The 23,715-nt window shown below is 43.3% G+C and overlaps 1 protein-coding gene across 12 annotated transcripts in view; it reads right to left on the bottom strand.

Annotated features, from left to right (window-relative positions):
• Positions 1-23,715, bottom strand: part of LOC143836782 (uncharacterized) — a 112,437-nt gene that overhangs the window by 41,310 nt on the left and 47,412 nt on the right. For 10 of the 12 annotated variants that reach the window (XM_077336295.1, XM_077336294.1, XM_077336301.1 and 7 more), the window contains exon 2: positions 2,420-2,526. In XM_077336295.1, the coding sequence (XP_077192410.1) occupies positions 2,420-2,469 (50 nt within the window). In that variant the 5' untranslated portion in view covers positions 2,470-2,526. Of the gene's footprint in view, positions 1-2,419; positions 2,527-5,124; positions 5,165-7,143; positions 7,191-23,715 lie in introns of those variants that run through there. The other 2 variants (XM_077336299.1, XM_077336300.1) reach the window with 2 other exon arrangements.

The raw sequence follows: 23,715 nt of genomic DNA, 5'->3' as shown, positions 1-23,715 counted from the left end.
ACTCTGCCAATAGGGTTATGGGCCCAGGATGAGCATTCAGGCTGCAAAATGAGATAATTCGTTGATAGGCAAAGAGAAGAGGAAACAGAAAGTGGCAGTTTCTTGATATTTAGCATAACTACCTACAGGATAGGGTTATTGAAGGGAACTACCTGATCTGGGAGAATGAAGAGCAACCTGCTACAGATGGCACTGTGGTATGACATTAGAGACCCATGACCAGGAGATGGCCAGCAGGCAAAACAACGGACCTGGGATTCTGATAACAAGAAGGCAAGAGGAGCTTTGATCAAAAGTTTGATGAAATGTTTTGAGAGTCATGCAAATGCAAACAGCAAAAGCAGGATGTTTGGAGTTAGAGAGGCTGTATATGAATTCATCTTTGAAAAGCAAACTCTGTTTACAAAAGAGACTCTTTAGCATTAAAATGCCAGAGCATGGGAACTTGCATAACCACTTAAATGAAGTGCCTAGTCTAACTGAACAGCTTATTTATTTATTTATGCTCGTAATTTATATACCGGCCCTCACTGTGACATCTTGGGGCGGTACACATAGAAGAGGAGGGGAATGGCAAAGGTACAAAAAAACATTTAGAACAATATTGAATAAAAACAATATTGATTATATGCTGGGAAAGAAATCTCAGAACAAAGCTTAGAAGTTCTGGAAAAGAAATCTCAGAATAGGAGCTAGTTGTGTTTATTTTAATAAGTTTGCCAAACCCTTATGAAAATACTGTTTCTGTGGATTTTGGCTAAATGAAGAAAGGAGTTACCCTTCCAACTTTGTTCAGGGATTCAAGACCTGGGAGAGACCAGAAGAAGTCAGTGGGGTCCCAAAAGCAGCACAAGATGGTTGCACCCCAGCTGATCACCCTATTGCTGGTGGTTGCAGTGGTGACTCTGGAGTTGTGTGTCAGACAGGTGGTGATGAGAGGTCAGGACAGAGAAGGAACGGAGGAGGAGGAGTTGTTGTTTGTGGGACAGGGGGAGAAGGAGACCATGCCATGCACCAGTCCTTGTTGATACAGCCAGATCTGTGTCTAGAGCCCATGACTAGGCTTGAGAGGAGGGCAGTACGGGCAGGTTCATCCCTTAAATTTGAATCAAAACCTCACTTCATTATGACTATGTTGCATCAGAGGAAGTATTAAAACCTATTAAGCTCAATGACTCACTCAGCAGTCTCCATCAGGCTCACAAATGGATTTTCCCCACCCCCAAGTTTCCATTTCCTTCTCAGAAAGACACAAATCACAAATTAAGGCCAATAATAGCATCAGTATATTAAATATACATACCATGTGTGACAACATTTAAAAGTCCACAATTATGAAGGGAAGAGTCACAAGCACAACCAAGACCGATTATGCACAGGGCGGGTAGTCCAGGGTAGCGTCAGCAGGACAGCAGGACTAATCCCCGATTATAGACTATGGTATGCAAATGCAGGAATTCCCACATTCACCACAATACTGTGGGCACCATCCTTCTTGCGCCAGCCCCATGCATAGTCAGACACCACACGCCCCTGTCAGCTCTGTGGAGTCATGGAGTTGGACAGGGTGCTCCCCCACCCCCACCTTGGTGGGAGAGCAGCATGCCTCTCCCCTGCCATTGTGTGCCCCCCAATCCCCTGCCCACTGGTGCCGTGCAGCACACTGGGTTCTCCCAGCCCCAGCATTGTGTGTGCTTGTGCGCTACGTCAGGGCTGTCCATGTGCACCAGGGGATTCTGTCCCCCATGCATTCTCAAGATGCAGCAGGACATGCTACCCCATTGCAAAGACATGGCAGCAGCCCAGCAGAGCTACTGCCATGCATAATAGGTCCAAGAGATCATTTAAAACAGTGGTCCCCAACCTGTGGGCCGCAGCCCAGTGCCGGGCCGCGAAGGCCATGGCGCCGGGCCGCAGCTCCCTCTCCCCCCCCCCCCCCGCAGTAAAAAACTTCCCAGGCCACAAGCTTCCGGCCTGGGAAGCTTCTTACTGCGGGAGGGCGTGGAGAGGGAATCAGGGCCGGGCCGCACACGGCCTGCGGGCGTAGTCCACGCGGGCGCAGCCCGATGCCCTGCCGGTCCCCAGCCTCAGAAAGGTTGGGGACCACTGATTTAAAAGGTGCAAAATCCTAGTAAAGGATGAGCAATGTTGCTTTAAAAAGGCCACCATTAAATTTTGAATGAAGTGTGATTTTTGCAATAAGGGGAACTAGCATAGGCCATGGAAATTCCTTCCATTTCAAATGCATCTTTTACTAAGTAAAAAAATCAGCTCAGTTCTTATTTTACCAGATTCCTTATACTGGCAGCATATAATAGCCAGCTGTTCTCTTAACAGTAATTATGTCCTGGATTGAAAAAATGCAGATCTATTCCCCCATCAAACAAAATGCTCTATTTTGATCATTGGTTCAACTCACACCCAGAAATCTTTGGTTCCTATTTGCCATTTCTTTGTAGATAAGGGCATCCTTTTGATATGACACTGTGTTTCCTTCTGCGTATTTGACAGGTGTTAGCTCAGCATCTGGAAGAAAATAATACCATACAGTCATTAGTACCATATTCCATTGTCATCTGCTCACAGACTCTGGTTAACTTTGATGGCAAAGTAATCCCATGCACACAGCAGATATAAGCTGCTGCTCTAAATAGTAAATAAAATCATTTTAAAAACACAATTATTTTCAATGAGCGGTGTGGCAAAAGGTAACAAAATAGAGACAGGTTATAAGCGCCTTCGGCAAAACAAAATCAATGCCTGTCTTAAAAGGTTGAGTGTTCCAGGAATAACTCAAATGAAGGAAGAATGCTCCAGATCCAAAAGGATTGTGTCTTAATATATACTGTGCTAGACATCACCTGTCAAGCCAGGAACTTTTCAGCTATGAACACAGGCTGTACATCTGCTGACCCTCACAGTTGAGGGTCTGTTTTATAAGCCTTGCTTTTTACTTTACCCTGTCTCCGCTCTTACAGCAACAAAGGTTTTGATTCCCATTTTTCTCTGAGGATGTTTTCAGATGTCAGGCAAAATCTAGCCAGGCAACCTGAATTTTGCCTCTGTTACTGCTCTTTATTTATCCTACAACTTCAGCAGGAGGCATATGCCATAGTATCCCATTTTTACCTCACAACATCCTGTGAGGTAGGTTTGTTTCAGATATAGACCCACCAAGGTCATTCTGCAAGTTTCATCACTAAGTTGAGACTTCAAAGGCAAGTGCCCATTAATATATACCCAGCACTCTGTGACATTGAAAGATTCAGACGAAAAAACAAATTGGTGCAGAAAGAAATATAATCTTTAATACTTATACAACGCCGACATATTTCACATTACTACACATTTTAAAAAAACTAAATGAACAAGCTGTCTAAACTGTGAATTCTTTATTAAAATGCATATTCATGTTGCTTTGATTTTCTTAATAACAATATTTTGTCTTAGTGGGGCTTCCTTTTTCTTCTCTGAGCAGTTCAGATGGTGGTCTGTAACTTTCAAGAAAAAAGTTGAAGTATGTTTGAAAAGACTGGCAGACTTTCTGGGACATGGATGCTTAATTTCACCAAAGCAATATTTAAGAAAAATTAGGAGCTTTTGGTTCAACCAGAAGAGTTTATCAGGGACACTCTGTGTGTTCATAACACTTGCATGCATTTGCAGACAAAATTTTCCAGATATCTTCCTTATTACAATATCCAAATGCCCCAGGAATATTTCTGTGTTAGCATAACAAGGATTGATACCTTTACTTAGGTTGAGAGTTATCCAGGTGAACTATCAAAAGCCTGTTTTGTTACACTACACTAAATAGTTTTGCTTTACTATATTCTGACCATTCGTGAATGGTCAAGTTCTAGCTATAGTTTTGGTATGGGGCAACAAAGGGAAGGCGATTTTTAACTGTAAGCAGTTTAAAATCGCCTTCCCTTCCTTGCCCCATAACAAACACCCTGGGAGTGAAGTGGAGCTGAGAGCTGTGAGAGAACTGGGAATGGCCCACAGTCAGCCAGCAGGCCTCAGGTGTCTCTAAGCAGTGTAAAATCACCTTTTCTTCCTCTCCCCATAACAGACACCCTATAAGAGAAGCGGGGCTGAGAGCTCCGAGAGAACTGGAATGGCACACAGTCACCCAGCAGGCCTCAGGTGTCTCTAAACAGCTTAAAATCATCTCTTCTTCCTCTCCCCATAACAGACACCCTGTGAGTGAAGTGGGGCTGAGAGCTCCAAGAGAACTGGAATGGCCCACAGTCACCCAGCAGGCTTCAGTTGTCTCTAAGCAGTTTAAAATCACATTTCCTTCCTGTCCCCATAACAGACACCTTGAGGCTGAGAAGTCTGTGAGAACTGGAATGGCCCACATTCACCCAGCAGGCCTCAGTTGTCTCTGAGCAGTTTAAAATCACCTTTTCTCCCTTTCCCCATAACAGACACCCTAAGAGAGAAGTGGGGCTGAGAGGTCTGTGAGAACTGGGATGGCCCACAGCCACCCAGCAGGCCTCAGTTGTCTCTAAGCAGGTTAAAACTGCCTTTTCTTCCTGACCTCGTCACATAAAAGACACCCTATGAGAGAAGTGGGGCTGTGAGCTCTGAGGGGCAGCAAGCTGTCACTCGGCCCCTGACCCAGAGCAGCAGTCATTGCCTCAGCGCCCACTATCAAAAGCCTGTTTTGTTACACTACACTAAAAAGTTTTACTTTACTATATTCTGACCATTCATGAATGGCCAAGTTCTAGCTATAGGAGTGGCTTAGATATTTACCCAAACCCATCCAGTAAACTGCAAGAGCAGGTAGAGAAATCACATGGGAATATAAACCCAAATCAATCTGTCCATGAACCACTTGGGGATTTGTAAGCATGTGTAGGTCTTATTACCATTGGATATTGACAGGAGATTCCTTTTAAAGAACATTTCCTACTTTGTGGAAACTATATAATATTGCAATAAGCACAGAGAGCTAAATTATAATGGTTTGGTTTTTAATAAAACACCTTATTAGACAGGGGGAATCAGGGGAAAGAATCCGGTTTATTACTCTATAATCCCTCTCAGCCAATTGCCTGGGTAATAAAATTAGAGATTCCATTACATTTAAAACAAGGAAAGTAATTTATTTACCTTTTTTGTCACACTCTCATACATGCACACACATGGAGCAATCTGCTGCAGCACTTGTTAGCTTGCTGATTAAATACTTTGTCACTTAACTCTGAACTAATTAAAGAGAATTGGAGCAGCCTGTGTGTGTCAGCCAACAAGGTATTAACTTCAAGTGAGCTCTGCCTCACTTTATCCTTTCACTGCCTACAAGTGTATATCTAAAATAATATACACAATAACCTAAACAAATCTACCATTTCACAGATTAAGAATCCCAAGGACAACGTTTTTAGGAAAATGTAGATTTCTAACTTTCAAATGTTCCCTACTGGGAAAGTGTGAGAAGTGAATCTAGAGGATTCAGAGATGGTTAGTATTAGCACCACATTTCAAGGCAAATTTAGTGGTTAATCCTTGGAGGAAATGTGTGATTAATTTTCAGGACAGCTGAAATTCTTCATGGGAAGGACAGTATCAAATACCCATATATGCCTCCTGAGTTTCATCTAAAGTAATTTCAAGGCAAATTTGGAGCCTACAACTTGAACAAAAAATCAAAGGAATTTCACTTTAACCTTTCAGATTTTCCATGAGGTGCTCAGCATTTCTTTAGGGTCAGGATTAGGGTTGCCAGCTCCAGACGGGAGATTTGGGACTAAAGCCTGGGGAATGAAGGTACCTCAGGCAGGTATGATACCATAAAGTTTACCTTCCAAAGTAGCCATTTTCTCCAGGGGAGCTGATCTCTTTAGTCTGAAGATCAGTTAACTCTGAGAGATCTCCAGACCCTCCCATGAGATAGGCTGCTTTAGGCAGGATTTTATATTCTTAGCAGGCTTGCCAAGTCTAGCTTGAGAAATTCTTGGATATTTAGGAGGTGGTACCTTTAGAGGGTGGAGTTTGTGAAGGGAGTTCAGGAGGGATATGCTGCCATTGAATCTTCCTCCATTTACTCGACAGAAACTGGAAATCTGTTGTAATTATGGGAGAACTTCCAGTGCCATCTGCAAGTTGGGGATCCCAATGCTTAGGCTGCAAGCAACCACCGAATACATAACTGATTATTTGTGTATCATTACCTTCTCGATCTCCAAAGTCACTAGTTGTGCCTGAAAGAAGTCTCTAAGTCATTTGGCAGCACTATGAGGGCTTGGCCTCCTGTACAGCTTCTCCCCCTTGATTGCAAACAAAAGCATTAATTGGAACTGGCATAGTGTAGTGATTAAGAGCTGCGGCCTCTAATCTGGAGAACCAGGAGTGATTATGCGCTCTTCCTTTACATGCAGCCAGATGGATGACCTTTTGGCCACTCATAATTCTCTCAGAGCTCTCTCAGTCCCATGTACCTCACAGGGCGTCTGTTGTGGGAAGAGGAAGGGAAGGCAATTACATGCTGCTTTGACACTTATGAGGCCTGCTGAGGGACTTTGGGCCGCTCACAGTTCTCTCAGAGCTTTCTCAGCCTCACCTACCTCACAGGGTGTCTGTTGTGGGGAGAGGAAAGGAAGGCAACTATATGCTGCTTTGAGACTCATTAGGCATGCTGGGTGACCTTGAGCCAGTTACAGTTCTCTCAGAGTTCTCTCAGCCTGTTGTGGGGAGAGGAAGGGAAGGCAATTGTAAGCCTCAACCAAACACCTGGCAGAAGAGCTCTGTCTTGCAGGCCCTGCAGAACCTAGATAGTTCCATCAGGGCCCTCAGCTCTTCTGGTAGCTTATTTCATCAGTTTGGGGCCAAGGCTGAAAAGGCCCTGGCCCTAGTCAAGCCCAAAAAGGCCCTGACCCTAATCAGCAAATTCATACCCACAGAGTGAAGAGCCTTGCGGGGGGCATAGGTAGATAAGTGATCCCTGAAATAGGTAGGACCCAGGCCGCATATAGCCTTAATGGTCAGAATGCTGAGAAACTTTTTCCTCATCACTGCCCCAAACCCTCCCACCTTCCATTGCCCAAGAAATTAAAAGTGAGGCACCATAATAACCCTCAGACTAGAAGGCTTTTACCCACTCCCAATACATCCAGCTGTCACTGCTCTTACCTTGACATAAATTGCAGGTTGCCTACAAAAGCTTTCACCAGGGTCAACTAAAAATAAGCAAAAAAATCACAAAAATACTAAGCAAGTTTTTGAGTTTGCCTCTGGTATTTCAATATCAACTCTGATCCCTAAGCAATGCATTAGAATTGAATTATAACAAAGGGGCAGGGAAAGATTGCTAAAAACAAGAATACAGGCTATCTTCTATTTAAATTGGAGAAAACAACACACACACACAAGCTGATCTCAAGTGTTCCCTCTCTCCATTTAGAAGTATACAACCTCCTCTGGTCTGTCTTCTTTATTCTGACTTCATTCACGGACTTCTGAAGCACAGCAGGCAGGGAATGAGCCAAAAAAAGAGAGAGAGGAAACACATGATGATTCAGGCTTTCACAAATGTTTAGGCTCTGCTTTTGTTCTCAGTTGTAGCTCCATTTTTTCGGTCCCTTCATGCGCTTTGACATTTTTCCCCCTTATGTTCTTTGTCTAGTTTAAACCACAAGCTCCTTGGATGTGTTTGTAAAGTGACAGAGGCACTGATATGAATAATGCACTCCGCATGCAGTAGGGATGGCGCTTATTAAAATGGAATGTGCACCAGCCACAAGTGGTACAAGGCAGTGTGTAATCACTGTGATTCTCTGCCAAGACCCTCCTTCTCTTTCACACATTAAGTTCGCTAGATTCTGCCACCCTCATTTCTGTGTACTTACACCTTTCTAGTCATAATATAGAAATGTTTCTGGAAGTACATCACTCTGAATTTCTCATCAGATAGCCTTCCGTAGAGAATCTTTCAGCCTTGGTCACCACAGGAATCATATGCCAACACTAAAACAATAATATTAACACAAACATCCATATCAAAACACCCAGGAACATGCTGGATCCCTTTACTGACAAATTACTTCCCCTGCTAAATCAATACACTAAAACCAATTATAATCTGAGATAAGATGTGTCAGATTCATAAATATACGAGAATAAAGGAGTTGTATTAACAGTGTGGCCAGTGGGACTGGTTCTTTTTTTCTTTGACAGGTAAATGTCTTATCAGAAACTACTTTTGAAATTTCACTCAGATCAGCCTCGACTCTACATGAACAACAGCCAAACTCTGGCCTTATTTCCATGGCTCTCCAGCATTGTCCAGATACTTCTGCCTGACCCCTCATACCCATCACTTTGCTAACTATCAAAAAGATAAAAATGTTTTGTTCTAGTCCCAGTTGAGTTGTGTATCTCAGGTCACCCCCTAGTTTGCTACCAACATTGTCCCTATATCAATCTTTTTGCCAACCAAGAGTATCCAAATCACACCTCAAACTTGATGAGACTGTAGTGCAACTTTTCTCAACTTTTTTACTGTTGAAAAATCTCTGGAACATTCTTCAGGCTTTGAGAATTTCCAGAAGTAGTGCAATCATGCAGAATATGGTTGAGAAGCACAGCTGTGGGGGAAATCCAGGTGGCCATCCATGAAGAGATAGAGCTGGGTGTCATCTGCATATTGATGACACCCCAGCCCAAAACTCTGCACCAGCTGTCCTAGAGCACACATAAAGATATTAAATGATCTGGGGGAGAGTATCGCCTCCCCCGTGGGACCCCACAAGGGAGTCGATAGGGGCACAATAAAGCCTTCCCTACAGCAACCCGCTGTGTCCAGTTTCAGAAAAAGGAGCACAGCCACTGAAATGCTGTCCCCTGAATCCTGGATCCAGCAAGGTGGTGGGCCAATAAATCATGGTCGACCACATCAAACACATTTAAATTAAAATATATTTATTAAAAAGTTACTCCCTCCCTTTCAGGACTGTCAGGAAACCTTGGCTGAGAAAGTCTGCCGAAGTAAAAAGGGTTCTGTCCCACCCTATTACCAGAAAAGTAGCTCTTTACATGCAAGTAGCTCTTTACATGCAAGAGGTTGTTTTTTATTTAATCAAATTAATATAGGGTAACACTGAAACAGACACATCTGATGGGATTATAGTACAAACAAGCACATGCCAAATCACATAATATTCCAGGAAGATTAAATAAGGGCATAGGGATGGGTAGAAAGTGGGAAATTCTGGTTCAATACAGGGTTCAGAATGTTCCTGAATCCAACCATAAAACTCAACTGAAACAAAGGACTCAAAACAAACTAGCTGCTTTGACCTGTTTCACTTCTCCCTTTCCAAACAGAGGGAAGCAAAAGGGTCAGCTGAAAGGAAGTGAAATAGATTGCTGAAATTTAAACCTAACAGCTTGACAGGTCTACTTTATGAGAAACTAGTAAGCAAGCCCGCTGCAGGGAAATGCAGCGGGCGCTAGGACTCACCGGCGGCGGGCTGGTCGGCGTCGTCGTTGGTGGCGGCGGCGGCAGCAGGCTTTTTTAGGCAGCAGGCAGGCAGGCTCCCTCGGGCGGTGGCCTGACACGGCGAGAGGCCGGGAGCAACTGCGAGCCGCGCTGTGCGCGGCTCGCAGTTGCTCAGGCTGGGAATCGGAGGGACCAATCGGCAGGCGCTTTGCGCCTGCCGATTGGTCCCTCCGATTGTCTGTCGTGAGGAAGGGTCCAACCCGGACCCTTCCTCATCATGGACAAAGCCCACCTCAAGGGGGCTTAACGAATTATTTAGTCCGTGGCGCCCGTGGCGCCACGGGGTGTTTAAAGATTAGAATTAAAGCACGTTGTACAGGAGGAAAATAACAAAGAGAGAGGGAGGTAGAAAGGAAGAGAGTGATTAAGATAGAGAGAGCTTGGCATGGGGAAGAGGAAGGGGAGGGGTTGTCCAATCTGTAAGGGCATGAGGTTGAATATGTGCATTGTAACCTGCCACGGTTACTGTTGTACATATGTACTGTTGTAACCCGCCACGAGCCGCAAGGGAGTGGCGGGTAATAAATCTAATAATAATAATAATAATAATAATAATAATAATAATAATAATTGTGCGGGGAGGGGGGGCTATGGTGGTGTGATGACAAATGAGGTCGTGGGTGTGGAGAGATGGGTGTCAAGAACCTGTGGTTTGGAATGTTAGTTGAGTGTGGGAGAGGACTGACCTTTGGGAATTGTGGCATAGTAGTTAAATATGTATGCAGATGATACCACTCTAATGGCAGAAAGTGAAGAGGAACTAAAGAGCCTGTTGATGCGGGTGAAGGAGGAGAGTGCCAAAGTTGGCTTGAAACTCAACATCAAGAAAACAAAGATCATGGCATCCGGCCCTCTCAATTCCTGGCAAATAGAAGGGGAAGAAATGGAGATAGTGACAGATTTTATTTTCCTGGGCTCCAAGATCACTGCAGATGGGGACTGCAGCAAAGAAATTAAAAGACGCTTGCTCCTGGGGAGGAAAGCTATGGCAAATCTAGACAGCATCCTAAAAAGCAGAGACATCACCCTGCCAACAAAAGTGCGTTTAGTCAAGGCTATGGTCTTCCCAGTTGCAATGTATGGCTGCGAAAGTTGGACCATAAGGCAAGCCGAGCGTCAAAGAATTGAGGCTTTTGAACTCTGGTGCTGGAGAAGACTCTTGCGAGTCCCTTGGACTGCAAGGCGAACAAACCAGTCAGTCCTAGAGGAGATCAGCCCTGACTGCTCTTTAGAAGGCCAGATCCTGAAGATGAAACTCAAATATTTTGGCCACCTCATGAGAAGGAAGGACTCCCTGGAGAAGAGCCTAATGCTGGGAGAGATCGAGGGCAAAAGAAGAAGGGGACGACAGAGAATGAGGTGGATGGATGGAGTCACTGAAGCAGTAGGTGCAAACTTAAATGGACTCCGGGGAATGGTAGAGGACAGGAAGGCCTGGAGGATCATTGTCCATGGGGTCGCGATGGGTCGGACACGACTTCGCACATAACAACAACAACAACAAAGTTAAATATGAGCTTTCAAGAGCAGATATGTGAAGTGAAAATCAGACTGGAGACTATTCTTAGGGGGAGATTACACGGCAACCAATTCCTCCCAGTTTTGTGGCCCTACTCCTTCTGTCTCCATTTTGTTACTGTTGAAATAATCATAGAATCATAGAGTTGGAAGGGGCCATACAGGCCATCAAGTCCAACCCCCTGCTCAACGCAGGATTAGCCCTAAGCATCCTAAAGCATCCAAGAAAACTGTGTATCCAACCTTTGTTTGAAGACTGCCAGTGAGGGGGAGCTCACCACTTCCTTAGGCAGCCTATTCCACTGCTGAACTACTCTGACTGTAAAAAGAAAGTCATGTGCCCACATGCTTCTTTCACTGTTCCCCCTTAGAAGATGGATTTTTGTACCCTGCTGTTTACTACCAAAAGGAATCGCAAAGCTGTTAACAAACACATTTTCCCTTCATCTCTCCACAATAGACAACCTGTGAGGGATGTGGGGCTGTGAGAGCTCTGAGAGAATTGGGAATTGCTCTGAGTCATCCAATAGGCCTCAGATGTCTCTAAGCAATTTAAAATTGCCTTCCCTTCCTCTCCCCTAACAGTCACCTGTGAGTGAAGTGGGGCTGAGAGCTTTGTGAGAACTGGGAATGACCCACAGGCACCCAGCAGGCCTCAGATGCCTCTCAGCAGTTTAAAATCACCTTTTCTTCCTCTCCCCATAACAGACACCCTATGAGAGAAGTGGAGTTGAGAGCTCTGAGAGCTGGAATGGCCCAAAAGTCACTCAGCAGGCCTCAGGTGTCTGTAAGCAGTGTAAAATCACCTTTTCTTCCTCTCCCCATAACAGACACCCTATAAGAGAAGTGGAGTTGAGAGCTCTGAGAGAACTGTAATGGCACATAGTCACACAGCAGGCCTCTGTTGTCTAAGCAGTTTAAAATCGCCTTCCCTTCCTCTCCCCATTACAGGCACCCTGTGAGGGAAAAGGGGCTGAGAGCTCTGAGAGAATTGGGTATGGTCCACAGTCACCCAGCAAGCCTCAGTTGTCTCTAACCAGTTTAAAATCGTATTCCCTTCCTCTCCCCATAATAGACATCCTGTGAGGGGAACGGGGTTGAGAACTCTGAGAGAACTGCAATGGCCCACAGTCACCCAGCAGGCCTCAGGTGTTTCTATACAGTTTAAAATTCCCTTCCCTTCCTTTCCCCATAACCGTCACCTGTGAGTGAAGTTTGTCTAAGAGGTCTGTGAGAACTGGAATGGCCCACAGTCACCCAGCAGGCCTCAGTTGTCTCTGAGCAGTTTAAAATTGCCTTTTCTCCCTTTCCCCATAACAGACACCCTATGAGAGAAGTGAGGCTGTGAGCTCTGAGGGGCAGCAAACTGTCACTCGGCCCCTGACCCAGAGCAGCAGTCATTGCCTCAATGCCCACTCCCAAGCAGCAGAGGTTTTCTGGCAGCGAGGGCAGTAGCAGGCAGGCCACTCAGTCACCCACTCTCCAGACCAGTGCCCCTGACTCTGACCTCTGTCTCTGGCGATGTCCAGTGGCCAAATGGTGGCTACTGGCCTTGCGGGCTTTGTGGGGGATGGGCCATATGCTCGCTGACCAATCAGGAGGGATGTACCGGAGGGACACTGGACGGACAGGGCCCCGGACAGTCTCCTCCCAGGAGGCTGTTTCCAAAATATAAAAGGGAGCAAAAGGTGTTAAGGATGTAGGGTCATGAACAGGTTTGTGCCCATCACTAGAGGTATATATATATATGTGTACTCACATAGGCATCTTTCCACATGACCTCTCCACAATGCATGTGTGGAGATAGAGAATGGACATGGACACACTGTCCTCATTGCCAGTGTGACTGTCTGCACCAGTTCTAATCAGGCCAGCCAGGTTTGATTCCCCGCTCCTCTTCCACATGCAGCCAGCTGGGTGACCTTGGGTTCACCACAACACTGACAAAGCTGTTCTGACCAAGCAGTGATGTCAGGGCTTTCTCAGCCTCACCTACCTCGCAGGGTATCTGTTGTGGGGAGAGGAAAGGGAAGGCGGATGTAAGCTGCTTTGAGACTTCTTCGGGTAGAGAATAGTGGCATGTAAGAACCAATTCTTCTTCCGAGGATGCTTCCTACATACAGAGACATGTGGACTTTCCTTCTACATGACTGAAAATGCTTGGAAAGGAGTGCCCCCAGATATATGCCCACCTAGGATTGCCAGATCCCCTTTGGCCAAGGTGAATCCAAGAAGTTCTCAAGGCAAGTGAGAAGCAGAGGGGGTTTGCCATTGCCTTCCTCTGCAGTCTCCCTTGGTGGTCTTGCTTCCAAGTAACTGACCTTGCTTAGCTTGTAAGATCTGAAGACATCATGTTTATTGGGTGATATGGCCATATCAAAAAACTGTCCAATGATGGGCTTGAAGGGGGTGATCAAGGGGGGGGTCCCTGGGTGGGCATGTCCACAGCTATTCTTCCCAACTATATTCAGCATGATTGCACCATTTCTATGGTTTCTGGAAGCCTGAAGAATATTTTAAGGGTTTCTCAATGGTAAAAGCATCGAGAAAGACCATTCTAAGACAACTGATTTAAATCAGTTTAGGATTGTCTGGTAAGTGTAATTTGAGTTGGAGCTTTGGAGTCTCTCCCTATTGCCACGCCCCAGTATTCATTCCTTATAGAATATCATGCAAAACCAGCTTTAGTTTGGCTCTAAGAGACAGGTGGGTATCATTATTGAACTGGTAATCTCATCTACAAACCATTCAAGAATTCTCTTCCAACAACTGAATTCCTGAAAATCTCTTCAGAACAGTTCTGCAGCTGCTATACACCAGACCAGGAGATGATGATAGAGTGTTTATCTCAGGGAAAATGCTACAAACATTGAATTTGTGTATAGGAGGCTATAGAATGATGCTGACATCTGTTGCTAGGCAGGATTAATTAGGTATTACTTTAAATGATGAATCCTGGCCCATTCCCATGTGAACAGTTGGTAAATGCTCTGCTATAATAAGAGTTTGTTGCTTTTTTAAGATAAAGATGTGCTGTTAGGAGCCATGTCCTTCACTTGGTGTATTAAGGCTCTTACAAGTTATTTTGTCCTATGTCAGCATATAAGTCAAACAAGCCACATAACATTCAGCATTTTGCATTCTGAAAAAGTGTTCATTATTATTCAGTCAGCTGTTCTTATTACACATTTATTACCTCACCTGGATTGCTTGTGCTGTTTTAGAGGGGTCATTTCTAGTTCTTTTTTATTATACATCAAAAACTGTGCAGTGTGAATACAAATGCCATGGAATTTACCAGGTACTCCTGGGCCTGTCACAGTCTCTCATTCTAAACAACCTCATAGTATTGTTGGAAAGATAAAGTGGGAAGAGGAAAACAATTTAATATTCTCTTTGGGTTTCACAGAGAAAAGCAGGGTACAATTTTTTACAATTTGTAGTATACATCTTTAACTATAAGTTGCATACAAATAACAAACACCCTATCTGATTGGCCCACCCTGGGGGTGTGCTCCAATAGGGAGAGATCACCCTCCCAATGAGGGCCAATTGTGGGTCTTAAATATCCTCCTCTTTCTCTTCCTGCTGCCGGCCTCTCTGAAAGTTACTTCTGCTGCTAAGTTGCACCATCCTCAACCTCCTCCCACCCTCCACATCCCCCAGGCAAGGGAGGGAAGCCAGCTGCTTCCATTGCCACCTGTGTTCATCTCAGGTTTCAGCTCTCTGCTGGAAGGAAGCACAGATGAGGTGACAGGAAGGCAGAGAGAATCATAATTTCAAAGCCAGAACTCCAAGGGGATGCTGGTATTTTCAGCAATTGTGCTGGTTCATAGTTAGCAGCAGCAAAATCTTAAATCAGGTCTGTAAACGGAAACAAAATGGGGATGGTTTCCTGTCATACTCAAATATATTTACCTTTCAGTTCACTCTGACAATAATGCTCCCTTTACTCCAGTTTCTACAAGTCCCAGTAGTGCTGTTCCAGATAGGGGTGCAGCTTACCCAATTACAGCAAGGGACTTTCCAGCAAAGCTCCCTGAGCCTCATCCTCACTTAAGAAAGTGTCATTATATCCCACTGAAGTCCCCCCTTCCCCAAATAACACCCTCCTCAAGCTCCACCCCCAGAAGGTCCAGATATTTCCCAACCCAGAGCTGCCAACCCTTGGAGAGGAGATGAAATTTATTGATGCCTGGATATCACTTCCTGTTTGGTGCAGGAAATAAATGCCATGCTGATCTGAGAATTTCAAAAATGTGTATGGTTTTACCACAGAGATTTTTAAATCCCTAGAGTAGTGGTCCCCAACCTTTCTCAGGTCAGGGACCACCTCTGGGTGAGGGGAGAGCCGACGGCCCGGGTGCTGCAAAAACGTGCATGCGCAGTTGCCGCGCATGCGCGTTTTGACTACCAGGAGGCGCTAACGCGCATGCGCGGCAACTGCACACATGCGCGTTTGCGTCACCAGTGTGCCGGCGGCTGCGCCTGCCTCTTCCTTTCCTTCTCGCTGCGGGCGGGGGGATCCAGGTGCGGCTGCCGGCGGCCCGGTATTGATGACCCTTGTTCCTGCTCCCCCCGCCTCACTCCACCAGGAAAAAATCAAGTGTTTCTTATGGGCTATTGGTAGATGTAGTCCCTCATCTCAGAGTTACAACAGTAACACATGTTAGGTTACATTCAAGTATTGTGCTTCCATTGATCTTTTAAGCTGAGAAACTGGCCAGCTGAAGAAGAGCTCCATGCTTGAACATCTGTTTCTCCACTATTTACCAGATATTTAACCTGGCATGGCCAGAGGTACAGGCTGAAAGGCAAAAGCCAAAAGGGATGGTGGTCCTTTGCTCATAGCCTCTGTGTCACAGTCTATAGCACTGAGTGAGCTAGCCCAGTGAATCCAGGACCAGCAAAAGAATTGGAGTCACATATATATATTGGTTTTGTTTATCTTTTGGGAGAGAGGGGGGAGGGGGAGAGCTTCTTTGAATAGGAAGAAATGTGAATCCAACTAATACTATTATAAATAAATAACTAAAGAAACATGGTTCATTGTGCTGATAACAAAAATAGGTAGTTTACAACCAGCATTTAATATTTCCTATGCAGCCTTAGCTCATTCCTGGCATGTATGCAGTGTAACCCTGGATGCAGTGTTTCATCAGTTTAAACACTAGGCTAAACAAAGTCATTGCTGACTAAAAGCCAAATCACATAAGACATTGGAGGCCCTAGTATCATATCTCTTCTACTACTAGCAGCTGAGGAGCATTTGAATTGGAACCACAGGGCTAGGAAAGAGGGTGTTAACCCTAGGGATTTAGAAATATGTCCCTTTTCATGTAGAGGGGAACTTTCATCCCTTTAGAGCTTTTTTTTTCATTTTATCTGTTTTCACTGCTGGTATTCCCAGTTGGTTTATTTGATGGCATTTATATGGCGTAAAACACTTTTATATGTCTTATAAGCGACTGATGAAAATATAGGCATCCGTTTTCATGATAGTATTTCTATCAAGTTTGTTTGTGTGGTTAGAGGAGAAATGCACCTGCAGTCTTTTTGCATCCTCATTAACCCTTTCCTCTGTTATCTTTTCCTAACATGCATCCAATCCCCTGGACATACTATTTACTCATAACTGTTTTCCCTGGGTGGGAAAATATCAGTTGTATAGCATCTATTGTGATGGTCCCATTCCAGATTTTTCTCCCCAGGGAAAGATAAAATTGAGTCACAGATCTTCAGTATCTAACTGGACTGTAATTATGAAAGGGAAAAAAATGAATCCAGAGAATTAGAAAGTAAAGATGTATTTATTTATTTATTTTATGAAGCAAGTGAAGTTCCAGTGTGTTACTGCAAAAAGGAATTAAAAAGAAATCATTTAGATGGCCACTATTCCATGGTTGTTTGTTGTGAGTAAATAATACTTTATATTGCACTTCAGTCACTAAAAGGAAGCTTGTGCACTAAGGTTTGATAATATGCACATTCATCTAAATGTACAAACATGCAGGTAAATGATTAACCAAAAAATGCTTAGTGATTTGATAGCCCAATTTGTGATGCATTTATATTTACAAAATCACTATTTATGCTCAATGCTTTATTACTGTGTTGTATTTCTGGCATCTCAAGGCCTAGATTGGCAACTGCACAGTCTCATCCATCTGATTTATTACCCCATGTACAAGAGAGTCAAAAGTTTGGGAATATGCAAGGAAAGCTATTGGTAATTTCTGGAGTCCCATTAACAGTGCTTGGATTCAACAGCATCTTTAACAGTGCATGTAAATGGCAGATAAGAATGAAGCAGATAAGAATGAAGTCTTGATCCATTATCTACTGTGGACAGCACCTTTGTGTAGAGGGATCCTCATAGAGCATAACAGAAGCATAACAGAAGTATTTTTGCCTCCACCCGCTGTGCTACAGCAGGAACAGCGGCAGATTGTTACAAGACTGTGTACACCTGCAATATCTCCATTGAGCTTTACTGGAGTAATAGATATGGGTGGTGCAGAATAAAACTACTATTTCCTATAATGGGCTGTCACACTGAGTGCACTGTAACACAGCAGGGAGGAATCATCTTTTTTAAAGTTCTGCATGGATTTCTCTGTGCGCCGGGTCTGAACTTTGAATGTATATGTGTGAGGATTCCTCATCCTAACAGTATATTAACATAGGAGAATACATGTTCTTTGGCTCAGTGATTGCACAATCCCATTTACACACATCTGTACACACATCAGATTGACTACATTTCATCACAAAGCCCACCTTTATTTCAGACTGTCCTAAAAGTGCAATGGTAAATTTAATCAACCCTTCTCCCTTCTCATTCTGTGGCTAGGTATATCAGGAATAATTGTTAGTAGCATCAAAAAAAAAAACATAATGGCCTCTGGATCAAGGAGAACAAAAGGGACTGTCAGATCTAGCACAACCTGATTGCTCTGTAGAAAGGAAATTCTTCCGGTGTAAAATTAGAAAAACAAAATCCTCAAAGGGGGTGAGGGGCTAAGGAGAAATAAACTACTGTAGCACAAATGGAATGACAACTACTTTGAACAGACAATCAAAAGCATGAGAAATTGTACATTCCATCAACTGAACAGTGAACACAGTGTACGAGAAAATAGCCAGACTATGGAACTATGAAAATAGCCAGACTATGCAGAGGAACACGGCTTCCTTGCCTTTTTTCAGCAAAGTAATTATTTGGCTACAACATTTTTAAAGCCAAAGATATATTCCAGGAAGAAGTAAATGAGAATTTAGGGATGATGATGTAATGCAAATTACATTGGATGCTTTGGGCTGATCCAGCGTTGAGCAGGGGGTTGGACTAGATGGCCTGTATGGCCCCTTCCAACTCTATGATTGTGTGATTCTGCAAATGAGGGCAAGCGTCCTGTGCCTTCAATTATTATATAAAGTGAAGGATTTCAGCAGGACTCAGAAATACTGCGCATGTTGAACTCTTTCTTCTACCCAACCATCCATGACACAAAGGCCACATTTTCCTTTGTGTCTAGTCAAGATTGAATGAGATAATTTCATCTCTCTTTTCCAGAATTCAAGAGAATTCTTATAGTAGATATTTGGGATCATCAGAATCAGGCCATTCCCCTCCATTCCAAACTGCCAATCCTCTATAAAGGATTGTAAACATTTTTGTTATTTATTCCAGATACCAACAGAGAGTCCTGCTTAGGCTCTTGCCATATGACAGATATGGAACAGGGGATATGTGGTCTAGCACAGAGCAGGGACATCTCCAGTTTCTATTATAGCCAGTTGATAGTGTATTTACCATTCTCTAATCATGCTATGCACAATGACATTCTGTGAGGCAGCATCCTAAAGGAGACCAAGGAAAGCTCAAACCAATCCAGGAAGCCACTTTGCTCTTAGTTAAGCTTAGTTAAGCTAACAGGCATGAAAAAATAGACATTTTCAATTATTATAATTTAACATCCTTTGTACTCTGGCCTGGATATAGGAGTCTACATTCACTAACAACTGACAATCAGAGCTGCTTTCCACATTCTGGTCAATATGTAAGAGCATTTCTGCTAGGATTGCCCAGACATGAATCTGGCAAGAAATGGCTGTGATAAAGATACAGGACTTAGGCTAGCACCATCCAGGGTGCTATCACTGGAGTTGAAGGGTGCAGCTCTAAGGCAGGGTCACAGAGTAGAGCACCAAGAGAGGGACCTGAGGGATTAAAGGGTGGAGACAGCAGAAAAATATTTGTTTCTCCCCCATTATAGTTGAGATATATTAGCCAAAATACATGTCAGAAGACACGTGTATGTGGGGAATAGCTTGCGAGAGATTGAGTAACTAGCATAGGTTTGAAATGCCTATGTTTTATGAGGTCAATGTCCCCTTGAGGCACACAAGGGGACAATATCAATGTCCCCTTGAGGCACACAAGGGGACAATATCAATGTCCCCTTGAGGCACACAAGGGGACAATATCAATGTCCCCTTGAGGCACACAAGGGGACAATATCAATGTCCCCTTGAGGCACACAACTCGAGGCACATGGTATTAAATAAAATAATAATTAGGCTTTATTATTAACAGAAAATAAACAAAAATAGATGTCAGACTATAAATAACAGGCACACTAATAAGCTAGAAGAAGGAAATAAGGAGTGGAAATGAATAGAGTTCATGGAAGCAGGTCAATGGAAGAATATTTACCAGTCTTGAAAAGGTGGAAGGCAGAGACAGGATGACACAACGATCAGCAAGGTGATGGGCAATCTGGATGAATCCGGGAGTCCAGAGAAACAATTTGGCTTGCCAGCAAGGGACTTGTTGTTGGAGGGTGATATGTGCTGAAAACTGCATGAGCTGACCCAGGACTGAAGAGAGCCCTTGATGGGTTTAGGTGATGGCTCAGGATGGGGGATAATCTTTCAGGAGAAAAAGAACCATTGGGGCACAAGAAGAATCTTCCAGCGGCCTCCAGAGACAATTTAGTAGCTAGATGGGGAAAATTCCTTCCTGGCAGAGTAGCAAGGATGAGTAATAGGTGAAAGACAAAAAGCTTGGGCAAGGAAGCCCTAGAGCAAAAAGGCTCTGTTGACCACTGATCAGCAATACAATGGAAGAGGGGGAGAAAGTTGGGTTCAATTTGAGGGTGCTGCAGATGTTCATGGTTCATCCAGTGGTTTCTATCAGGCTAAAGTGCACAGAAAACAGAGTTCTAGCCAGGCCTGATTCCCAGCTGACAAGAACATGGTGTCTGGCTTGCTTAAGCCTAGACCAAGGGTGGATGCCACAGGTAGTTGGGCACTGTGTGCCAATCCAGCAATGAGGGGTGTTATCATACATAACAGGCGACATCAGGGAATTAGTAAAGGCAGCTTAGCATAGCTGCAAGATTTAGATAAGCTGTTTTTGAGGCAAATCACAGAATCATAGAGTTGGAAGGTGACATACAGGCCAACTAGTCCAAACCACTGCTCAGTGCAGGATCAGCCTAAAGCATCCAGAGAAGTAACTCTCCAGCCATTGCTTGAAGACCGACAGGTGCTAAGAATGAAGTTAAAATTAGCTGCAAATGTCTTTCTTTCTTTCTTTCTTTCTTTCTTTCTTTCTTTCTTTCTTTCTTTCTTTCTTTCTTTCTTTCTTTCTTTCTTTCTTTCTTTTATGACAAGTGACAGCAGACTAGTGGTAGTTGGAATATGCAATATATGTAGTGTGCATGATTGAAAAGAATATGGGGAATGTTCTACAGGGTGCAACAGAGTTAGCATATTTAGGTTAGGAACATGTGATATTTTTCCAATAACCTACTCTGTATCCTGATTGGCTCAGTTGGAGACTTCCTGCACCTTTGGGTACACTTCCTTCCAGCTTGCCTACACAACAGACAGGCTGAATGAACAACAGAACAATTAACTAGGTATCTCTCCTCTCTATTTCTATACAAAGTAGTTTCTCTTCACAATAAAATTATTTTATTCTTAAAATAACCTGGGGTTTTGCTCCTCTTTGCATATTTAAACTCTGCCAATAATGATGACCCTGTAGGGTTTTCAGGGCAAGAGACATTCAGAGGTGGTTTGCCATTGCCTGCCTCTGCAGAGCAGCCTTGGACTTCCTTGGTGAACTCTGACCCAAATACTGTCCATAGCTGATGCTGCTTAGTTTCCAAGATCTAATCAGATCTGGATAGCCTGGGATTATTCAGGTCAGGGCTCCTTTTCCTTAAAGTCCACTAAACAAAAATCAGCATCTTTCCTATTATTTCCATGATATTGGGGGGGGGGGGGTCCTTCATCTGCTCACCAGAGAAAAAGCTACCCTAATCTATAAAATTTGGTTCCTGAAAAGGTGAGAAGCTTCCCGACCACAATCTCTGCTGTATAATGCAGACTTCTGAAATGCACTATTCAGTTCAGAAAAGAAAAAAAAATTACCATAGTATCCTGAAAATGTACTTGGTGTTCTTGTTTAATATTTAAGGCCTTGTCCTGAAGTGATGGCAGCTTTCTATGCTCTTGGGGAATGGCCAGAAAAGTCATCAACACCTATAAGAGAATATATTTTCAGATGCCCAAAACTACCATGGCAGTTTTCTGGTCCTTGTGCTCTACCTTCATTCCCTACATCTTATTAACTTATGATGGGATTTTTAATTTTTTTGATAGGTTGGTGTATAATGGTGGAAGAAGCATGACTCAGTGACCTGAGTCATTATGGGACTCATATTATGGGAAAGTTCTGCAGTTTAAACGAAAAAACTTTGAACAAACTAGTTCAGCATCTTCAGTAATGTGGACTCATCTGGTTTATCTTTGGGTGTGCAAGGGCCCCAAAAGTTCAGACATTAAGATAATCAGAGTAAGCTCTCTGATTAAATGAATTTGGAAAGCACAGCTTCCTGTAACTTTGTGATCATTTTGTTCCTCTTTGGAATTTTGCCCCCTATATGGTGATTTAGAGAGCAACTTTAAGTAGAGTTGCATCCTTCTAAATTAATTGAAGTCTATGGGCTTGGAAGTCCTGTTTAGGTCTTCACTGTTAGATAATAATAATGAATCTCCTTACAGTGGCAAACAGTTACCAAGCAACATGTTGGGGTGGGGGGAGAAGCAGATCCACTGCCGATCTCAATTTGGTTAAAAACAATCTGGACAATTGCACTGATGACTAAATTGATGCACTTCGGAAGGAATCAATATGGGAATAATTCAAATACCTTTACTGAAAAGGGAGAAAATCATGGGAATGTCCTGTCAAAAGATTCAATAAGCAACTAATTGTAAAAGCTAACACAATAACAATGAAAAACTTGCCCTGCATCACATTCAGTGATTGGACTTTTCCTTGACTAAGTGAAAACACCACAGTTTAAATTGCAGGTAGAAATATTGGTGGGGATTTAGCCTCTGCTTCAATTCAGGCCAAAGGGAATCAAGTGGGTTTATTGGTATCTCAGACTGGGTAACATAATGGGGGTTAGAACTATAGTTTTGACAATCCCTAAATTAGGGATGGTTGTGGATTTCTCTTTCTTGTTGTGCCCATTTTCAATCTATGTCTCTATGAAGGGTGACTAGGATGGCTGAGGGGTTGGAATCCATGCCTTATGAGAAGAGGATGAGAGCTGGGTATGTGTAGCTTGGAGAAAAGGAGGGAAGGGAAGATGGGACAGCCGTGTTTAATGACGTAAAAGGTAGACCTATTGAAGAGGGAGCTAACTTGTTTACTGCAGCTTTAGAGGCAAGGAGTAGGAACAATGGGTTCAAATTTTGGGAAAGAAGGTTCCACTGGGAGGGGAGGCATTATTTTATTTCTTTATTTCTTTGTCTCCCATTAAATTTTGTGATTAGTTTCTCCTGCAATATGTAGTATTTTAAATGCTATTTGCAAACCAATATTTCAGCATGATTTATTATCCATATATATCTGTATCTAACCCTTAGGTCAAAAAGCTGAAGGTTTTTTTCCTTCCCCCATTTTCCTCATAACAAACCTGAGTTCAACTGGGACAAGGTGAATGGCTCAAGGTCACTTGGTAAGCTTAATGGCTGAATAGAAACTTAAACATGGGTGGTCCATATCCCAATTCAACACTTTACCCACTATACTCTATATAGTATGTACATATAAATGGCATGCATTGGACAAATATATACCATGTACATTTGTGTACAAAACCCATAAACATACAAATGCAATACAAAATAATCTGTTAAACAGCCGAGAACTGCAACCAATGACAAAAATATGAATTTGCAAAGAGTCTTTGTACCCAAGAATGAAAGCCCCATCTAGGTCTTTGTGGAGACCAGAAGCCCTGCAAGCAAAACTCCAGAGTTTTCATCATGTCACCAAAACATCAAGGCAAAATTGCAACTGTAATTTATGTGCATCACGGGAACAGATAATTTATGGGTGCATGACTTAAAAGCTACTTCTGCCCTTCCACTAATTGGTTTCTTGTCTTCCTTCTTACCCCATTCAGCATATTTTAAACAATAAAGTGTCACTATCAATCTCAATCTTTATGCAAAATTGAAATGATTTGGAATTAGAGTTGGTGGGGATTTGTGTAGGGCTTTGCCCTTGTTCTGGGCTTCTAATGCACACTGAGTGAGATCTTCCCTCAAGAGGCTCCTCCTGCATACTATAATATAATGCAGAACATTCCCAT

The sequence above is a fragment of the Paroedura picta genome, chromosome 4 (genome assembly GCF_049243985.1).
Source record: "Paroedura picta isolate Pp20150507F chromosome 4, Ppicta_v3.0, whole genome shotgun sequence".
In the NCBI taxonomy this organism is placed as follows: Eukaryota; Metazoa; Chordata; class Lepidosauria; order Squamata; family Gekkonidae; genus Paroedura; species Paroedura picta.
The sequence above is the reverse complement of the archived record's forward strand: the minus strand, read 5'-3'. Positions and strand labels throughout refer to the sequence as shown.